General features: G+C 41.5%; 2 protein-coding genes across 5 annotated transcripts in view; one reads left to right on the forward strand and one right to left on the reverse strand.

Annotated features, from left to right (window-relative positions):
* Window positions 1–14091, forward strand: part of DTNBP1 (dystrobrevin binding protein 1) — a 159192-nt gene extending 145101 nt beyond the window's left edge. For all 4 annotated transcript variants that reach the window (XM_034762368.1, XM_034762367.1, XM_034762366.1 and 1 more), the window contains exons 8-10: window positions 2185–2340; window positions 5484–5624; window positions 13327–14091. In XM_034762368.1, the coding sequence (XP_034618259.1) occupies window positions 2185–2340; window positions 5484–5624; window positions 13327–13577 (548 nt within the window). In that variant the 3' untranslated portion in view covers window positions 13578–14091. The remainder of the gene's footprint in view (window positions 1–2184; window positions 2341–5483; window positions 5625–13326) is intronic.
* An 875-nt stretch (window positions 14092–14966) lies between these two features.
* The window catches only part of JARID2 (jumonji and AT-rich interaction domain containing 2), a 61909-nt gene continuing 57169 nt past the window's right edge, over window positions 14967–19706 (reverse strand). The window contains exons 13-14 of the mRNA XM_034762361.1: window positions 17794–17901; window positions 14967–16628 (exon numbers count right to left, since the gene is read on the reverse strand). Coding sequence (XP_034618252.1) covers window positions 16455–16628; window positions 17794–17901 — 282 coding nt within the window. The 3' untranslated portion in view covers window positions 14967–16454. The remainder of the gene's footprint in view (window positions 16629–17793; window positions 17902–19706) is intronic.

The following is a 19706-nucleotide window of genomic DNA, read 5'->3' on the forward strand; positions in this document are numbered from 1 at the left end:
CTTCTGACAGTCAGTAGTATCAATTAATCACCTTGATCCAGATGTTTGCATTTCCAGTCACTAAATGTATTGCTAACACTATATAGAACAGTGAATGCTGGTACTAAGGGGTATGATATAGGATTACACAGTGTGTATTTTGTAATGGTCTCTATAATTACCCTTAAAATGGCTAGAGCACCCTCAAAGAAGTTATAAGATCTGCCTAACATAGCTGAAGTCCTCACTAAAGTCCTAATATTGATGGGCTTAGGTAAATAATTGGAAAGAATGGAAAAAATTAGCATTTTCAATGTGCTTGTGATGCTTTCTGGAGTGGCTCATAACGGTGAGTTCCTACCTCAAGGTAGGCTGTCAAAAACAGGGCAGACACCCCAAATTGGTGGTATGTTCTATAATTAGATTTCACCAATCCAGTATAGAGTCACAGACAGTGACTCTACCCCCATGGTTTTCACTATCCTAATAGCTCAGAGTTGACACATTCATGCACTAATAAACAGAAAAATTTCCTGGCAAGTAAGGAGCTCTGCAGAAACTGTTGGATGAATCTGGTTTTTTATTTAAAAAACAGATTACATTTCCAGCCCTTATAATTGTGAATAACCTCCCAAACGTTGTCGACACTATTCCATTTTTTCTCCTGAACCCACACTGCAGACATGCCACCTGAAACATTTGAAGTGTGAATTCTCTAATACGTAAATCCTGGCTTCTCTACACAGCCAGAATCACAATTTTTTTCCACAGTTGACTGTTCAGTGGCAGCAGTTGCGCTCTGTAGTCACTACTTCAGCCATATGATGGACCGTGCCCCACTTGCACTCTCAGCATGCTAAGGGGAATGGCTCCATGCAATGTAATCCATTGCCCTCTCCTCCAGATACACAATGTACTGTGGCACACAGGGAGCCTTCATGTAGTTTGGCTCCATAATACACAGGATCTGTACATCTTCATAGGTTCTTCATATTCTGACCCACTCTGTGTGTAGTGGAACCACAGGGGTTTTGCTACATGAAGGTTCTCCATGGTTGCACAGAAAGGCATGGTAAACTGCCTTTGTTCATGGTGTGTCTCATGCATATCTTTCTTAGACGTATCCTTCAAAGCAGCTATATGTCTGAAAACTTGGGAGGTTTCAAGCATCCCTCTTCCATTTGTTCCAAAATTTGAGCACACTTAGAGCACTGGTGACAAGTAGGATTAATTTTCTGGACCTCCTATATGCTTTCTCCAAGGTTGTTCGAGGTTGGTGCAGGAATCTGACTTTTTGAGTGTCCAGTCTTTAAACCTTTAATTTTTCTTTTTAATTACATTACTAATATTTTATGATATAACATATCAGCCATGAGTATCTGAATTAAGTTTTTGTTAAGAGAATTATAAGAAGTGTACTTTCTTATCCTATTAAAATGGGGAATAGCTGACAGTTTATTATTTGATGTGGCATCATTACCTTGAAGTTTCAAAGTAGGCTCAACTGTGCTCACTCTGCAGACACAAAAATGAAGACTATAACATCTTGACATTAATTTGTTTATTAAATATGCATAACATCATTATTGCTAATTTTACTCAGCAGTATTCTGACACTGTCATTGTTTGAAGTCTGTACTCAATAAGTGTTTCGGTTTATTCATTCCAAGAAATCTTGAGTTATATCAGTTTAATATTGGGACATCTGGTTATAGTACCTCATAGTACCATATTTGCCTTATGGGAGTGATGAGGTATGATTTTGAAAGTGGACTATCTGCAATACTCAGGAAGTGCAGAAATGATGCTAGAACATCTTTTCATTATTGCCCTTATACATTACTGTATATAGAGATTCAGACCTGTGTAATCCAATCTTAGTTTATCCATGGGTCTTAGAATTCAGTGACTGTGATGAGTGATCAGTTGTGTGTCAGATGAGGTACATATAATTTGAACTGTTGGGTTGAATGATAAATGTGTCCTTTTCTTTACAAATAGCCTAGAAAGTGAGACAGAATGTTTCAAGAGGAGGTCATCTCTTTTTTGTGTATTCACACTATGTTAAATATGAGCGTATGATTGAGAAGATTTACATAATTACATAATTCATTGGTGTGATTCTGAGAAGTCATGTTAAAAGCAAATTTACAGATGTTTCTACATTTTTAATAGTGTATATTCCTTTTTATTGTTGGTCCTCAGCTGAGCTAGATGCTGAGCATGCCCAGAAGGTTTTGGATATGGAGCATACCCAGCAGATGAAGCTAAAGGAGCGTCAGAAGTTCTTTGAAGAAGCCTTCCAGCAGGATATGGAGCAATACCTTTCTACAGGATACCTGCAGATAGCAGAGAGACGAGGCAAGTTTTGAAATATCCTCCATTTAATCCATAGACCCACAACTAGAAGGCTAGTGAGAGGATTGTTTTGGTTTTATTTTGACACTTTTATTAATACAGTGCACAGTAAGTAAACACGGCAATGCAGTGCGTTATAGGAGAGAAAAGGGTATATCTTTTTATGTTTGATCTTTGTTTTATAATGCAGTACCAGCGCTAGTCAAGGAAGAACATAATTATTGCTGAGTACAGTATTGTACTATGCTGCAGGTGTGAAAGATGGGGATATGCTATACTTGGGGAAAAAAAGTAATCAAGGGAAGGAATAGGGTTGCATCTCCGTTCGCACACTGACATCAGCATTGTTTGAGACTTTTAGTAATATGCATACTTAAGGTATTTCTTTGGCTTACCTGTTATATAGTCAGTTTTACTGCAAAACAAAAGGTAAATAAGAGTTCATATGACAGCTATAAAAATAATTATTTTAGTCATTATTTGATGTACTATAATTGTGGCAGAGTCAAAACACAAACTTCTTTTGGGGGCAGCTGAAAGTACTTGTACCTCACTTAGTTGTCCTGGTTAATGTTGTTTCGTTGCTGATCAATTAGAGAACATGCTCCTTTAAAGTTGCACAATGCTCCCTTCTAACATTGTTTGGCAGCCGCCTGCTTTGTCCACTGCTTGCAGAAAGAGCAGCCCATTGCAGCTAGCGGGTGGGGGCTTGGAACCAGGGTGGACCAGCAGCCCCCCATCAGCTCCCCGCTCCTGTAAGTTCCCTGTGCGGCAGCCGCCCAGCAGGCTATCAATTGCCAGGCAGTTCAGCTATCCCTCCCCCCACTGTCATGTGCTGCTTCTGCCCTCTGCCTTAGAGCTGCTCCCGGAAGCCTTCTGCTTGCTGTGCGGTGGGGGGGCAGAGAAGAGGGAGGTTAATGTTGGGGTGTCGTCCCCCCCCGCTTACTCCATCTCCATAGAGCAGGGGTGGGACATGACAGGGTTCAGGACGGAGGGAGCTTGCTGGAAGCAGCTGCTGTGTCAACTTGCTAATCTACTAAAAGGCAATGTGCAGTCAGCATACTTAAAGTGGCAATGCGCATCTCTCTGTCTCTCTCTGCCATGCTGTCTCCCGTCCCTTGATTCGTGCGGCTTTGTAGAGTATGAGGGTACATTAATAACAATGTGTTAACCCTTGAGGGCTCAGCCGAATTCTAGTTAATCGTTTAACAATAAGGCATTCCCTGGGAAATATCCCACCCTCTGACTCCACCACCTCAACCAAGCCTCACAATTATCATTGCTGTGTACAGTATTAAATTGTTTATTTAAAACTTATAATGTGTGTGTATGTATGTGTGTCTGGTGAAAAAAATTTCCCTGGAACCTAGCCCCCCCATTTACATTAATTCTTATGGGGAAATTGGATTTGCTTAACATCATTTTGCTTAAAGTCGCATTTTTCAGGAACATAACTACAACATTAAGTGAGGAGTTACTGTACATTTTTAAATATGTTTATTAGGTTAAAGAAAAGAGGTTTCTTCAAGTATTTGATGTTGGCATTATACTGATACTAATAAGAAGTTTGCACTTGTCTTTAATGGTGTGAAGTCTCCATATGGGACAATACCTTGTACATTTGTCTAGGCCAGGGATGGCCAAACACAGCTTGTGAGCCCCATGTGGCTCTTTTACAGTTAAAGTGTGGCTTGCAGAGCGCCACCCCTTTTCTCCGCCTACCAGACTGGATGGGAGGAACTTGAGGCTTCTGCCCTGTGGTGGGACTAGGGATTTCTGCCAGAGATGACTGGTTCCTCCTGACTGGGGGGCGGGAGGGGCACAATTTAAAGTTTCCCCCAACAGCTTGAGTCACGCCCTCCCCTTGCCCTCAGCGGCCCCTCCCTGTAGTTCCCAGGTGTTAGTGCTGCAGGGAGGAGCTGCTGCATTAGCTCCATGGGGAGAGGCAGCAGCAAAGGGAGTGGCTCTGTCTGCAGCTCCCAGGTTGCCGGCTTCAGCAGCTGCTGTGCAGGGAGTGGGCCTAGCAGCACCATGTGACTGAGCAGGGTCAGTAAACCCTGGCAGAAAACTAGGGGGCACACCTGTTGGGGCTCAGGGCTTCAGTAGGAGTAGGTCTGAAGCGCCCGAGCCTGGGCAGACAACTTCTGTGTGGCTGAAGCCCTAAGACCCCTTACCCACGAGCACCGGCAGGCTTGCCCCAGCTCTTGAACTTCTGAAGATTGTCGTTTGCAGCTCAGAGGGTCAGTAAGTTTGGCCACCCTCCGCATGACAGTCTGCTACCACTGATCGCACTGGTGGGTTGAATGGGAAGAAAGAACACCTGCCTTTTGAGAATTACAACTCTTCCTTGCATTTTCACAACTCCTGTGTGTTGATACTTGTACATTGTCCAGTCTTGTACTTTTTCTTTCTTGAGAGATTTTTGTTAAATGTGCAGGTGGGGAATAGAGTTGTGACGCAGGAAGAAGAAAACGTTTGGATTAGTAAGCACCTTTGGGCAGGTCTGTCTCTTCATAGGCATTCCTATAGCACCTGCATGACAGGGCCCTGATCCTTATTGTGGCTTCTGAATTATCTTCTTTTTCTTCTTAGCATGTGCGCAACGTGCCTCAGGTGGCATGTGACCAGGATTCATCACGGAATTTGGTCCATTGGTTGGATCATTAGCTTCCCCGTTTGGGCCGGGTACTGAGTGTGATATGAATGCTGATCCATGCCCCCCCAGCTTCTGGGTTCTACAAATATTAATACTAATAAAATACCTTTTTGCAAAGATAATGACGGCAGCCTGCTCTAAAACAATGAGCAAGAAACAAAGAAGTCTTTCCTGCTTTTGTAGGTTCTGAGAAGCTATTTATAATTCATATCAAAAATCTATAAATACGATAACTTCTATTGTTATCAAGATCAGACCTTGTTGTTTTGTCTCTAAGCGATTACCAAAGCTGTTTCCTATCAATAATCAATTTTCCTTGTTTGCCAATGTATGTAATATTTACATTTTGAGAATAGCTGTTTAATAATTAAGGATGCAGTACAGTAATGTGGCAATTGTGGAAGCCTTTGTAATAACATTACAAAGCTGATGGTCTTTGCCTAGAACATGCGCTGCATTGTCAATTCACTCATATTGTTTATTGCTGCAGAGCCAATAGGAAGTATGTCTTCCATGGAGGTGAATGTGGACATGCTGGAACAGATGGACCTGATGGACATGTCTGATCAAGAAGCACTAGATGTCTTCTTGAACTCAGGAGAGGACGATAGCATACTATCTCCCATTTTGGGTATGAAATGAACGGTTAAGGCATGCCTTGTAAATTATCTAGTTGTGCTTGCACTAATAAATCACTAGGACTCTAATCTAGAATGTTTCATACTGTATCTGTTCTCTAAAGGTTAGTATTTCCTACAGAACCTCAGTCATGATGCATAAGAGCTTACTGCAAAGCTGCTTGATTTTTCCAGGAGACCTCTTTTTTCTTCTGGCCCTAGGCATCCCTCTGAGTGTCTTGGGGTTAGACGGCTTGTACATTTTTATTGTTTAGGTAATGAAAGAATCTACGTTATAGGATCTTTGGCTTTATATATATATAAAAAAGTTATCAATGGGCATTTTAATTGTTTATATATATAAAACACACATTGAACTTCAGCTTTTAACAGCTTTAATTTCTTTGCAGTAGTTAAGCTTTTTATTTTAAATAGAATACTTTTCCCATAATTAGTCTTGAATTTGTCATTTTGAAGTAAGCCAAGACCACTTTCATCACAAAAGCTGCTCAAAGCTGTAGGCTCTCTTTGTCAAGACTCACAGGGAGATGTTTGGGCTGGAACTCAGCATTAAATGATTGCCTTTCTAGAGTTTCTCTACACTGGCGTATTCAGGTATGTTACTTTACTAATTGAAGAGAATAACTTACAGTAGGACTGAGACATTCAGAATTACTTTGTATGACCTGGTACTCTGTTCAACTTGTATTCTGCTTTTATTTATTCAGACAGTAAGTAGCTTATAAAATATATTTTTTGATCCATGTTGATCTGAGCCATGTTACAGGTAGTGCTGTAAACTTTTTTCTCTAAAAAAAAAAAAAAAAACTACTGAGGAATGCTGCCATTCCTCCCTTTAAATCAGAACTCACTCAGTTTCTCTTTGCTTTCAGGTACTGACTTGGTATTCTAAAGCAGCAGTTCTCAAACTGTGGGTCGTGGCCCTGTTTTAATGGGGTCACCAGGGCTGATGTTAGACTTGCTGGGGCTCAGGGGCCAAAGCTGAAGCCTGAGCCCTACTGTCCTGAGTGGTGGGGCTTTGGCTTTGGTCCCCCCACCAGAGGCAGTGGGACTTGGGTGGGCTCAGGCTTTGTTTCTTCACCCCACCCCATGTAGTAATTTTTGTCAGAAGGGGGTCGTGGTGCAATGAAGTTTGAGAATCCCTGTTCTAAAGCAATTACATTATTTTATATCCTTTGTTAATTTTTTAAATATATTAAGACAGTGTGATTTAACATACCTTGATATATGGAGATGTACTGGGACCTCTTACTGTAGCATGCCTGAACAGTCTAGCTGTTGATTGCAGAAGATTAGAGATATTTGGTCACCTCAAGCAGTTGCTGTACATTAACATTTTATTCTACAAAGTGCAAAACCTTTGTTCTCACCAAAATGCCTTTCTCAACAAAAAAAAAAAAAATCAAAGCCAGAATTTTTTAGGAAAAGTGATGTCAAGAATAACTGTCCTTAAACCTAATGATATTCAACCTGCCTCTTCAGAGGAAAGAAAATCTTTTATTTTCACTATCAATACATTAAGTAAAACACTGTCTGAAACCATCCGCCACCTTAGGATAAGTTTGTCACAAACCAGGCGGGGTGGCATGGAGGGGTAAAATTTCCTGGGGTTAATTCTCCTGCCAAGATTAGTTGTATGCCCTGGATATGAAAAACACTTACCTCTGTAACAGGGTTAACTTCTTTTGATTAGCATGAAGGGTCTAAATGCTTATTGCTGATACTTAATTCAGAGGATTGTGTTTTAAAGTGTCGTCTGTGCATTTATTAACATTTTATCATGGTTGGAATTGGAACAGACAGTACTTATAGACTTAAAAAAATGTTAAAGCTAATGTTAAAATTATATAATACACAGGTTAAGGAAAGAGTGCCTGTACATCTGGGTGTAGTGCTTAAATTATTCAAAAGTAAAAAGGTTGGTTGGAAAGTCATAAGATACATATAGTATATAACCTTAATTTAGGATACTGCAGATTAATAAATTCAGTGATACAGTTAAAGTATTATTATAACCTTTCTGAGTGGGTTACCCGTTAACTGGATGCTAAGAATAGCTTGTGAAATGCAAATATAGCAATGAGTGAAGTATTTGAGAATTTAGGATAGGTTGTACAATCCATCAGGGAGGTTCGTCAGTTACTTTCCCAACTTTTCTCAATGGCACTCGAGCTCATCTCTCCTGTTATTGCTGATGTCTGGTGATGTGTTCTAGATAGATGCCCCTTGACCACCTGATGGCATCTGACACCATGAGGTGCTGCATCAGCCGAGCATAGCGCTGACCAATTCTGCATTCTTGCAACACTCGCTTATTACTGGGTTCCCATGGGCCAAGGGCTCCGACAGTCAGCATGAAGTTTGAACCTCGTAACCCCTAGCTCTCAAGGTGTCCCCGCTTTTGAGATCAGGCGTCGTGGAAGGCCGGGGTCCTGTTTTCAAAGGGAACTATGACATCCACCATGACTATCTTCTTCCTGTGGCGATGTCCGGTTGCAGTTGGCTGTCTGTTCCGGGGATGGCGGGGGTCACAGCCACCTTCCCTATTGGTGGCAGGATGGTGCTAACAAGGTGATCTTGGATGGTGTTGTGGCACAGCTGCCAGGCTCTGGAATGGGGCCTGCAGCTACACAAGACGTTGGGTAGTGTCTCATTGGCATAGCCGCACTTCCTGCATTGCTTGTCCTAATTCCCATGACAGATGGCTCAATTCAGCAGGACACAGTTGAGCAGGGTCCTGTAGATGAACCTCCAGTTGGCAAATTGGGTGAAGCTGCCCCCGAGGTGGAAGTGGTTGCTGGCGTCCCATTTGCATGTCACCTCCAAGGCCTTCCCCTGGTCTGGCTTCCATTTCAGGTTTTCCATGTACTGCCAGGGGATGGCATCCTTCAGGGTCCTCTCCAGCTTGGTTCTAGCTCTCTGAGTGATGATTGTGTGCTCTGCATTTTTCACCTGTGGCACCAGGACTCCCAGTTCTTGGCGTTCCTTGCACCACATCCAGTGGCAGCCGATACGTTTCTCCAGTTGTTGCGTAGCATTGCAGGGATGAGTCTAAAGTGAAGCAGTCTCCCCCGTCTCTTCCAAATTTGCCTTCCAGGGAGCCGCTCAGGTACGTGGCAACATCTTGGTTGGAGGGGGTCCTGATGATTCGCTTCCTGATGACATCATGCAGAGCACTCTCCGTGATGTTCCTCACCATGGCATCCAGGCACATCAGAAGGCAGCAGGCGTGAGAGATCACCGCAATGTTGCACAGATCACCCATTCGAGGGACATTGGCACTGCCCTGCCGATGTGAAATGTACACCAGTTTATTGCTGGTGCTCCGGGGAAGAAACATCCACTTCTTCACTAGCTGCCTGATGGTGCTGTCCACCTCGTTCAGAGGTACCTTCACCATGGCAGATCCCCTCAGGACAAATGAAATATGGGGGATTAGGAAGGTGTTCAAGGCATTGATCTGCCACCATGGTGCCAGTATGGAACAGTCGATCTTGCCCACGTCTCGTAGGATCTTGGCAATGGTATCCTCAGGTGTCTGCCGGACTCAGAAACCTATGGGCGTGCCGAGATGTTAGTATGCTTGCCCATCCTCCAGGAAGATCAAGAGTTCACCCTGGATCGGGAACGGCGTCGCCTGGACTGAGAGTCCCTTCTACTGCTGTCAATATGCAGGGATGCACATTTCCTAGCATTGAAGTGGAGCCCCATCTAGTTGGTAGCCCAGCTGGTGACATTGACTATTTGTTGGAAACTCTGAGTTGTCTGAAATGAGGACCAGATCATCTGTATAGGCCAGGATATTTACCCTGTTGCCATACAGGACCTTGTGTGCGAGCAGAGTGGGTGGAAATGAATAGAAAAGATGGTCCTTCCAGGGGAGAGGAATGTGTCTGCGAGTAAGCCCAGATGGTGACTGTGAAAAGAGCAGAACTGTGGATACTTCCTATTAGACCTTTGTGCGACAAAGTACATCTGGGAAGTTCTCCCTCTCTGGAAAATGTCCCTCAAATGGACCATTCGTGGTTGGAGAAAGATCTGCTGAGATGATCCACTAATGCATTCTGTGTCCCTGGAAGGTGGGAACATTTCTTCTTAACTCCCACATGGAGCGATCAGTTAGATTCTGAGCAGAGGAGCAAGAACCAGCCATCCAACATCAGACAAACCAGAAGCAAAGGAACCCTCAGGGCTGCTGAGCCCTGCCCCCCATCATCCTAAACTACCCTGTCCTACAATTGCACTCATACATTTGTCCAGCTCTTGTTGCCTGATTCTTTAGGGGTTACTGATTCTATTATTGGTTTCCAATTAGAAGAGCTGGGGATGGTAGGACTCTAGTCCCAGAATCAAGGTTATCAAATTCAATATCTGGTTGGGAACCCCAGTGTGAATAATGATTACACTCACGTGGAGGGCAAAGCAAAGCTTTAACCACTTATTTTAACACAATTAGGAAAGACACACATGCTCCAAACCACATAAAAATGTAGCAAAAATAGAGAGAAAGTAATATCTTGTACCATTCCTCACATATACTCACCCCCTTTCTTGGGGATTTGGTGGTCCTGCTCTGTCCTTGGTGTGGCAAATAAGTCCGCTGGTCCAGATTCTGCCTTACAGCATGGTCTGGCCTATTAGAGAGCCTAAGGTCTGTCATAAATATTCATACTAATGTCCATCTTCCTCACCCTAATGTCTTTATCCTATAGGTTAGTTAGTATATTAAAGATTTTAGCTTATTACCATATACATCAATTTGTTACCAAGACAAGTTTGCGGTTAAGCATCTGTCACGGTATCTCTCCTTAAAATAGCCAAGTTCAGTGTTTCTGCAGTTACCTGGTATCCTTTTGTACAGAATCTCCCCCTTAAGCCCGCTATTCCCAATTCCCCAAAACTCAAGCTGACCATTTGGCCACTTATCTGTGCCAGAGTTAATAGGCCTCAAGGCCTTAGGCTTAAGGTAGTGCCTTAGAGGTTCTTTGTGTTACTGATAAGCAAACTAAAATGCTAAAGCTAGCTCTGTGGACTACATGCTCTCTTAAAACAAAATTGTTTGCCCACATGCGTTCTGTTGGGAGCCTGTTCCAGTTCTTAGTGTATACTGTGTGCAGATTTTTCCAACTTTTTTACATATTCAGTTACTAGCCTCCCACGGCAGCTTGTGCTCAAACAAATAAGCAAAATTGTATTGCATGAAGAGGCAGTGTGGTCTATGGGATAGGATATTGGCCTGGGACTATGGTGATCTGGGTTCTATTCTTGGGTCTGCCATTGACCTGCTGTGTGATAAGTCACTTCCCCTCTTTGTGCCACCATTTCCCTTCCCACCCTTTGTCTGGAGTGCAAACTTTTTGTACAGAGACACAGTCCCTGCCCTAATCCCTAGCAAAATAGACTCCACTTCTCTGTTGCAGCCTCCTAGTGCCACTGTAATATAATGTATTTTCTTATTCTTTGGTTGTTAACTTAATTCTGTGAGACAATCTGAGACAGCAAGAATCAACCTTAGAGCAGTTTAGTGACTACTGAGCTTGAGCAATATGTGCAAAGACACTTTCTAGCCTTGGCAGGGTGAACACAATGCACCATTTAAAATTAAAGTTCCCTTTCTCCCATCCCCTATAATTCCTTCCTTCCTTGTAGAACTGGAATTTTACAGGTAGGGGGTGGGGGTGAATTTGTTTGCTCTTGTATTAGAACTAGTTGATACTTAACCTTTCAGCAACAGGCATTCTAATTAGTTGGACACTAATTTTCCCCTCTCCTAATACAAAATACACATATGTTAACCAAGACAAAATCATCCAGTTAATACATTTTAATTATTTTTTGTCCTTGCTCCCTGAGATTTAAGTTACAGCGATGGGAAATTTGGTTGGGTACAGGAGGAAAGTGCATTTGTGTATAGCTTTAGAACAGCAGTCATCAAACTGTGGCTGGGGCCCCAAAGTCAGTCCTGACCCTGTTTTAATGGGGTCAGCAGGGCTGGTGTTAGAGTTGCTGGGGCCTGTGGTCAAGGTCAAAGCCAAAGCCCTGGGCAGCAGGGCTCAGGTTACAGGACCCCCCTGCCCAGGGCTGTAGCCCTTGGGTTTCCACTTTGCCCCCTGCCTCCCCCCATCCCTTCTCCATGCAAGGTGGCAGGTCTCAGGCACGCTCAGGCATCAGTCCCCCTCTTCTGGGGTAATGTTGTAATTTTTGGTGTCAGAAGGGGGTTGCGGTGCAATGAAGTTTGAGAATTCCTGCTTTAGAATATTAGTTTTGCTGTACTAATCCACTTCATTCCAAAAAATAATACAAACTCATGGGTTTGCATTTAAGTTACTGTTAAGTGGATTATACTAAAATGTTCCTGTAAAAAACAGAGCATTATTTGATGATAATGGAGATTACTCAGACATGTGACAAAAGAATTAACAGTACTTCTCCTGTTTCTCTTGCACCTCCCTTTAGAGTGTTGCTTGGGCCCAAGATACACTATTACATTAAAATTTGGAGAGCCTAATCACATACTTTGGCCTCCAAGGGGCCAGAGGAGGGCTGTAGGATGGGAAGAGAGCTTTTCCAGAATAACTATCTGTAAACCTTCCTTGTTCTAGCTCTCTTTCCTTATTGAGTAGTTCTTAGCCATCTACTGGAGACTTACTGATAACTGGAGCTAAGGCTTACCTTAGGTAACTTGAAGTATTAAATGGTGAAATTCTACTTCTCCTGCAGATTTTAAAAATCACATTAAAAATTGTCAACTCAAAACCCCCCCTCACTTTAGGAAGTGGTGGGGAGGAAGGATAGCTTTATTGTTAAAGCATCAGAATGAGACTGGCAAAGCTGGTAATCAAACCCAGATCTCAGACTTCCTCTGACACCATGGGTGAATCTTAATTCCCTGTGTGTGAATACTATGGTCTCTCTTTCATCCTTTGTCTTATGAGTATTTTGGGGCAGAGACTAGTATAAGGAGGCTCTTATCCTAAGGTTGGTTTACACAGGAAGACTCAGAGAAGCTAATCCAAATGAACTAAAGCTGTGAATTTAAGCTGCATTAAACTCCTGTGTTGACATTCAAACCAAATTAAGGCTACTTTTAATTCATTTCAAAGCTATTCAGAATTAGTGTTCCAGCATAGACAAACCCTTGGTTGTGGCCTCTTCCTGCTAATGCAGTACAAACAGTGAGTAAATTATTTTGCGGTAGATGCAGAAATCTGAATTGGCTTCGGTCACGTAAATACCAGAATCACTAACCATTACAGGGAGAATTAATGGGTCATCGCCAGCAGCCAGAACAAAGTTCAACTGTGACGCTTGCTTAGTCTCACAACTTGATCTAAATTATCTGCATGATTTAGATGGAGAAACAGTTTCTAAAGGTGCTAGGACTCAAACCACTTTGGGCTTTACAGAACAACCTCTCCATCTTAAATTACACCTGGAAACAAATGGAGAAATGCAGTCCATAGAGTGAATGTATAAAACTACCTCAGCTGTGGACCACCACTTAACTAAGCAGTTGGCTTATCAGTCATTGCATTAATGGCTCTGTGCTAGTACATCCAGTATGTTAACCACCCTGCTGAATAGTGATCCATTTTAATATTAACAGCATAATCAGCCCCAGTCAATATCATACAGACTACAGCTCAATAGATGGATTAATGGTTTTTTGTTGTCTTTTCTCCTTACTATTTGAAGGGCCTGAATCCAAAACCGGGCAGAATGAAATAAGCCTCCAGGTTCCAAGCCAGTCTGAATTAAGGCAAAAATTGTCTTCATCATCATCAACCTGGACTGACTCTGCCAGCCAGGGTACCAGTGAAGTAGAGTCTCCTGTTATCCAGTCTGATGAGGAGGAAGTTCAAGTGGACACTGCCCTTGCTGCTGTAAATACTGAAAGAAAAGGTACTTCAGATGTCAGTGATGAAAGTGACTCTCAGACTGTTTGAATCCTAGCACCATATCTTCTAAGAATCTTTGACTTTTGAATGAACGAAGAGCTCGCCCATGTTGTAGGAATTAGTTAACTAATCATGAAAGTCTATAACGTTGCCAGCCATGTGGATTTTTTTTTTAAATTGCCTAAACCACACACTTTAATAATAAAGTTTTGGGGTTTTTTGGAGCAGTCAAGCTTTGTATATACTGTGTATAGAACTAACAGGGATATTGGATAATCTTTAAATTCCTTAACACTGATGTCACAATGTTCCTTATCTGCATGTTTGAGATGTGGCTGAATATAGAAGATTCACAAACAAAACCTTACATGCTGCCAAAGACACTGATGCAGCAGCATCCACTCCCCCCAAGTTGAATTTATTGGGATAACTTTAGCTACAAATGAAAGATACTTACCAAGGGATGCGAGTTGCACATTGAAATCTTACCTTTCTGCTGGAGCAGCCATCTTAGCACTGTTACAAGCATGCTCCTTTCATTGAATAAAGTATTTCTACCCCAGCCTTGTCTTCCTACTTATACCAAAACATTTTCTGCAAGTTAATTTTATAATGGGTATTTTGGGAGAATCACTTAGTGATTAGAAAACCTAATCATACAGCTTTTGCTTTGTTGCCTAATCTGCTGTTCTACAGTAACTTTAGTTTGACCACATCTTGATAGAAAAATTTAGGGAAAAAAATGACTACACCATGACTTAACTCTAGTGTGGACCTCCTACAGACTTAACATCGGGGTGGATCTGCCCTCCTAACAAAGACCCTGAGAGCTGAAGAGCCTCATTCTGCTTATCAATATGAAGCTGCTCCTGCACTGAGGGACAGGGAAATCTAGCCTAAGGAAGCTAAAAGTAAAAGGTGACTGGCAACAGGCAGCTGTTACCTTCCAAAAGACCCTCCTTTCTCGTAGTTAGTGGCTTGGAAAGAGGTAGTCCCCACATCCGGCCAGCTGGGAACTGGCCAATTTCCTAAGGATTCAGCTGTTTTGCTTGCTTTTTGGTAGAGTGGTTCTTGTCTTAGCACTGTGAAATTAAATCTGGAAACAAATTTTTGCATGATAAATTAACTTATTTCAATTTAATGAATGAGATTAAAAGTCTAACCCTTTCTTAAAGAAATAGCTCATTTCACTCACTCACCTCCCAGAAGACAGACAAAGTGTCCAAAAAAAGTTTTGTTTTTATTAAACCTTGTAGTACAAACCTGAAAAGTAAACAAAAACTGGCAATAAACAACATGAAGTCTTTCCTTACAAGGAAAGAGAGCAGAGCAGCGCTAATAAATTAAATGTCAAACTGTAAGCCATTGTCAGAAGTTTACTGTCAAGAGGGAAAAGTACACAGCAAGGCCATAAAAACCAGACAACCACATTTAAAAAACACTTGACTCTGTTTATGTTATTGTTAAATATTCCAAAACAGTTCAGTCTTCTGCAACAACAACCAACAAATTGTATTATAGGACTTTCCTGACAGTCACCACTGGCAAGCTCAGTGCAATATGGGTAGCTACGGTATTGTTGAATTCAATTATGAAACAAAACAGTTTGTGAAAACATTTTCCCTTTTTTATTCCACACATACTGTACACACAACCAGAAAAGGGCAACAGCTACTCCATTATTATTTTTTGTTGTTGTTCAGTGATGTAAGCAGCACTTATAAATGTTACAAGAAAAACCCTGTAAGCATCCAATCCAACCGATGAAGAAAGTGAAACGTAAGGCTTTTCTTCATCTTGTCTCTATACCACCCCACCCCCCCCACCCCAAGAAAAGGCTCAAGTATTTAAAACAATTTACAGGCGTATGTACAAAAGGTGTGATTTTTTTTTTGTTACAATATGAAGAGAAAAAATAGACAAGATGAGAGCAAATGCATTTTCACATTCAAAAGAAAGATGCAGACCTGCTAGTGGCTCTAAATGTGATCATATAATGAAAAATTCAAAACAAAAATTAATGCTGACTGTGTAGAGATGTGAAAAACAGCAGTGGAATGGAAATGGAATGTTAGAAAGATTGCACGTCTATGACAAAGAAGCACTTATGGCTTCAATCACTTTTTTATTTTTTAAAGGATGCTATTGAAGGGTTTTTGATAAAGTAGCCAACAGCACCAAAAAATAACAGAATGGATTTCCTAATGAAATCAGGCACAGTTTTCCCTCATTTGACTCCCTCAAGGCAGGCAGTCTTTTTTTCCTTCTCTCCCCCCCCCCACCCTCCCTCCCTCAAACAGATGCATAGTGATGTGCTGGTAAAAGAGAACATATTTACTCCAAATCTCCTCATTTTGCTTATGGTTAGGAAACAAAGTCCATCTTCAGCTGCCATAACCTCCCAAAGAAAGTGTGTATTCTCCAATTTAAAAAATTACAAAACTCATCTTGCCTGTGACAGAATAAAAGACAGCCAAAGTAAAGCAATTTCTTTCAAGTTTTGTTCCTATCCCTTTTCTCTCTAGAAAATCTGCTCACATGACTGGAGAACAAATTATAAAACACATCAAACTTTAACCTATTCAAAAATGGGTTAAAAGCCTTTTTTCACAGTTACCAAAAAAGGCTTTTTTCAGCCATAGGGCCAGTACAAATTAATATTTTATCAGCCCCCTTGCCGGTTTTAAAACAGTGAACATACGGCAGTTTAAAAAAATTTGACTGCTGTATATAACTATCCTAAGTACAAAAAAAATTCAACAGTTTAATGCTAAAACAAAATTAGTTCTCTAAAACCAGAAGAAAATCTTCTTTAGAGCTAGTGCAAAGACAGCTTGTATTCTACAGCAAGTACTCCAAACTATGGTATAATAATTACAAAAAAATATATATAAATTGACAAAATGAGTGTTGGCATCTTCAGGATTAACTTGAAGCACTTTTGGATGAACTGGAGGATGAAAGCCTAGATGATGGCACGTCGACTGTTGCTCTCTTACGAGGTCCTCTTTTTGGTGTAGGCTTGCTGATACAGTTCTCGATGTTGCCATTTTTACCAGAGACTTTCCCACAGAGATTGACTAGACCGATTATTTGTTCCTGTTCAGAGAGGGGACAAAACAACAAAGTTAATATCTTGTTTCTCTTTTTTCCCAGCTGCCTAAGATACTGGTTTTAAAAGCAATCCTATTAACAGAATCCTGGCAGAGATGTTATGTTCAGAATCTTAGAACTGTGAGGGTTGAGAAGGTTCTCAAACAATCCTATTGGCTGCTCAGCCCTTCCACCAAACTTAAAGACAATAGTCTGAAAAAGGAGACCTTGCACAAAATTCCAAGCTCTAAATACAGTAGTTTGTAGAGAATCTGGCAGCAGAGTAAAGAGACATGAGTAACACTGCACCCCTGTGCACCAGAGTGCGGTGCCTGGAGCTGGGGCAAGACCCACTGCAGGCTCACTCTCCAGCCCCCTCATTGGGCTGGGATTACTCACTCAAATTTGAAGTCACGCTACCCATAAGATTTTCATCGCTGTGACAAATCTGCAGCCCTAGCCATACATTAGAAACAGCTGAAAGATCAGTCTCAAAATGCTTGGAACACTTGAGACTGATTACACAGAGCTGCTCCTGCCACCCACAGGTCCTGCTAACAACAAACTGCTTCTTCCTGATGTGTGAATGAGTACAGCTCCCAAACCCCCCTCTGTCTAGCAGCCTCTCTGCTGCTGCAATTGCTAAGTCTTCTGTTCTCCAGCATCACTCCTAAACTACTGAATCACATTGTGCTGATTTGGTTTCTAACCTACCTCAAATCACTACTGTGACTCCATCCACCAACACTACAAGATTACCAGTAAAGTTTCAGGCTGGACTCATGGTAAGTCAAATTTACTTTAATTTAGTGAGAGCTTGTATTGAAGTTACTGTAAATTGACAAATGAAAGTACATCATAATTTACAAGGGTCCCAACCCAATAAATACCTCCCCCCGAAAACGCCTCACCTTTACAGTTGATGAGTTACAGCTCTCTTCTAACTGATGTGATCTTGTATTTTCTCTTTTTATTTATAGTGTTTTGATGGCCAACATGCCAGCAATAAGCATATTCCTGCTCTACCAGAAATTGTGTGCAAGTTTTCCTGACTACCTGGAGCCTCTGTCAGACTAGGCAGGAGCTAGGAAATAAGTCTAGGCTGAAATATCCAACTCTGGAGGCCATCTGGCATCACCATCCTCAAGAATACAAACTATATTGTACAGACCTCGTCATAACGATACATCATTTTCAGTCCCCGACAAGTCTTCTGTTTCTCCACATGCCGGAGGGCACATTCCAGGCAGAAGACAACATTTTCATTCTCCTGTACGACCTAACAAAAATACAGATAGAAAACATTAATATGATTCAAATCACAGTCACATCTAACACATGTGGCATACCCAAAATTGGGTTTTTTTCTGGAGTGGGGAGCAGGAGGAGAGAGGGAAAATAGAAGAACTTGTGCTAAGTGACTGGAGTAGATGGGATATCCAAATTAATACAAGGACAAAGTTTGTGCTGACTTTCTTCTCTTCCCCTCCCCACCAAATATTTATTTGAGTATTTAGCCATCATCATGGACAAATACCACGTCTTTAAAAAGAATGAGGTTAATGAATCTCCCTGGCTCCAGGAAAAGCATACTAGTCCAAGTGATTTGCTGTACCCACTGCTGAGAAAAATTTTTTTCACAGGTGCACCTGCTCAAACCACCTTGAGATAAGTGCTCATAATAACCCAAGGCCTGCTCAGCATTTGAATGAGACCCCTCCACTTCAAGTGTCCTGCTCACCCAGTGCCCCGTTTCATTCTGTGGCAGGTTCCAGTCTTTGGGATGAAGCATAACAGAAGACCTGGCCATCTGAGGGATTTAGTTACACAAGAGCCCTTCTCCCAAGAGGGGGCTGCCATGAAATTCTTTAAAAATTCCAGTGTTTGTTTACACTGAAGCTACTTAAATTCCCTCTGCAGTTTCAATAGGATAAAGCGATGTTCACTTCTTATCCTAAACCCTAGGATACTAATGCTTTGTGGTGTTAAACTATTGAGGTATTCTGCCAAAGGGTGGCAGAGGTATTTCTGAATACAGGATATTGTTGCAAGGTACTGTGGAATCTCTCTGGATAAAAGGTGCTACAGAATTCTAAGATACTGTTAGGAGCTGAACTGTCTTGACAAGACTCTGAAGGCAGCATAGCCATCTTACTATATTGCATACCAGTGGCAGAAGGATAAGCAAGAGATAATTTAAAGGATGGGATGAGCTAAAGATGATGAAGGAAAAAGTGCCTATTGCATTTTGTGTATTACAAGCAATCTAAATAATAAAAAAACAGCAATAATAATGAACAGACACAAGCTATACCGTGAGTACACAGCTCTGTCAGCATCTTCCATTTAATCCTCACAATTTCTTGCAAGGCAACTCCTTTGAACAGTTGTTCTACCATTAATTCAAACCATGTCTTGAATGGTGATAAACTGGGCACTGCTTTTAAATACAATGTAAAGCCATAGTTCTGCTCTGAAAAATAACTAAAACCAGCACCATAGGGTTCCCTAGTTACTGTCTCTCTCTGAGTTCAGATAAAAGTTGCTCAGTTTGAAAGTACAATGATGGTTTTATAACTGCCAGTCCTGCAAACTCAGCCGGGGTCTTGATTAAATTAATAAAGATGCTGCAAGACAAACTCTTCCCTCACTTACACAACCTCACTGGCGTCAAAATGAGTAAAGAATCTGGCCCTGTAATTGGAATTTAGTTCATAAAGATTCTGTTGTGGATCCCTGAACTAGAGTTGAATCTCTCTCTCTCGGAATTACTGGCTATACAAGTGTCACCAGAAGAATATATATTTCTATTGTTCAACTGAGCTGCTAAGATGGAATACGAGAGTATCATTTTTACATGGTAATTTTTCAAAGCAGAACTGCACTTTAAAGCTAGTTCAGGCTAACTCTGCTTAACATGGTTTAGCCCACCAGACACAACCAGTCCTTGTCCAGAGGGAGTTTAAAAATCCAACATGGTCAGCCTAGGAAACTCATTTTTAACAGCAATAGGCTGTTTTCTTTTCTTCAAAGAAACAAATCCAAACAAGGAAGAAGGAGAAACACAAAGTTTGCTCACACCTG

Source organism: Trachemys scripta, chromosome 2, assembly GCF_013100865.1.
Source record: "Trachemys scripta elegans isolate TJP31775 chromosome 2, CAS_Tse_1.0, whole genome shotgun sequence".
Classification (NCBI taxonomy): domain Eukaryota; kingdom Metazoa; phylum Chordata; order Testudines; family Emydidae; genus Trachemys; species Trachemys scripta.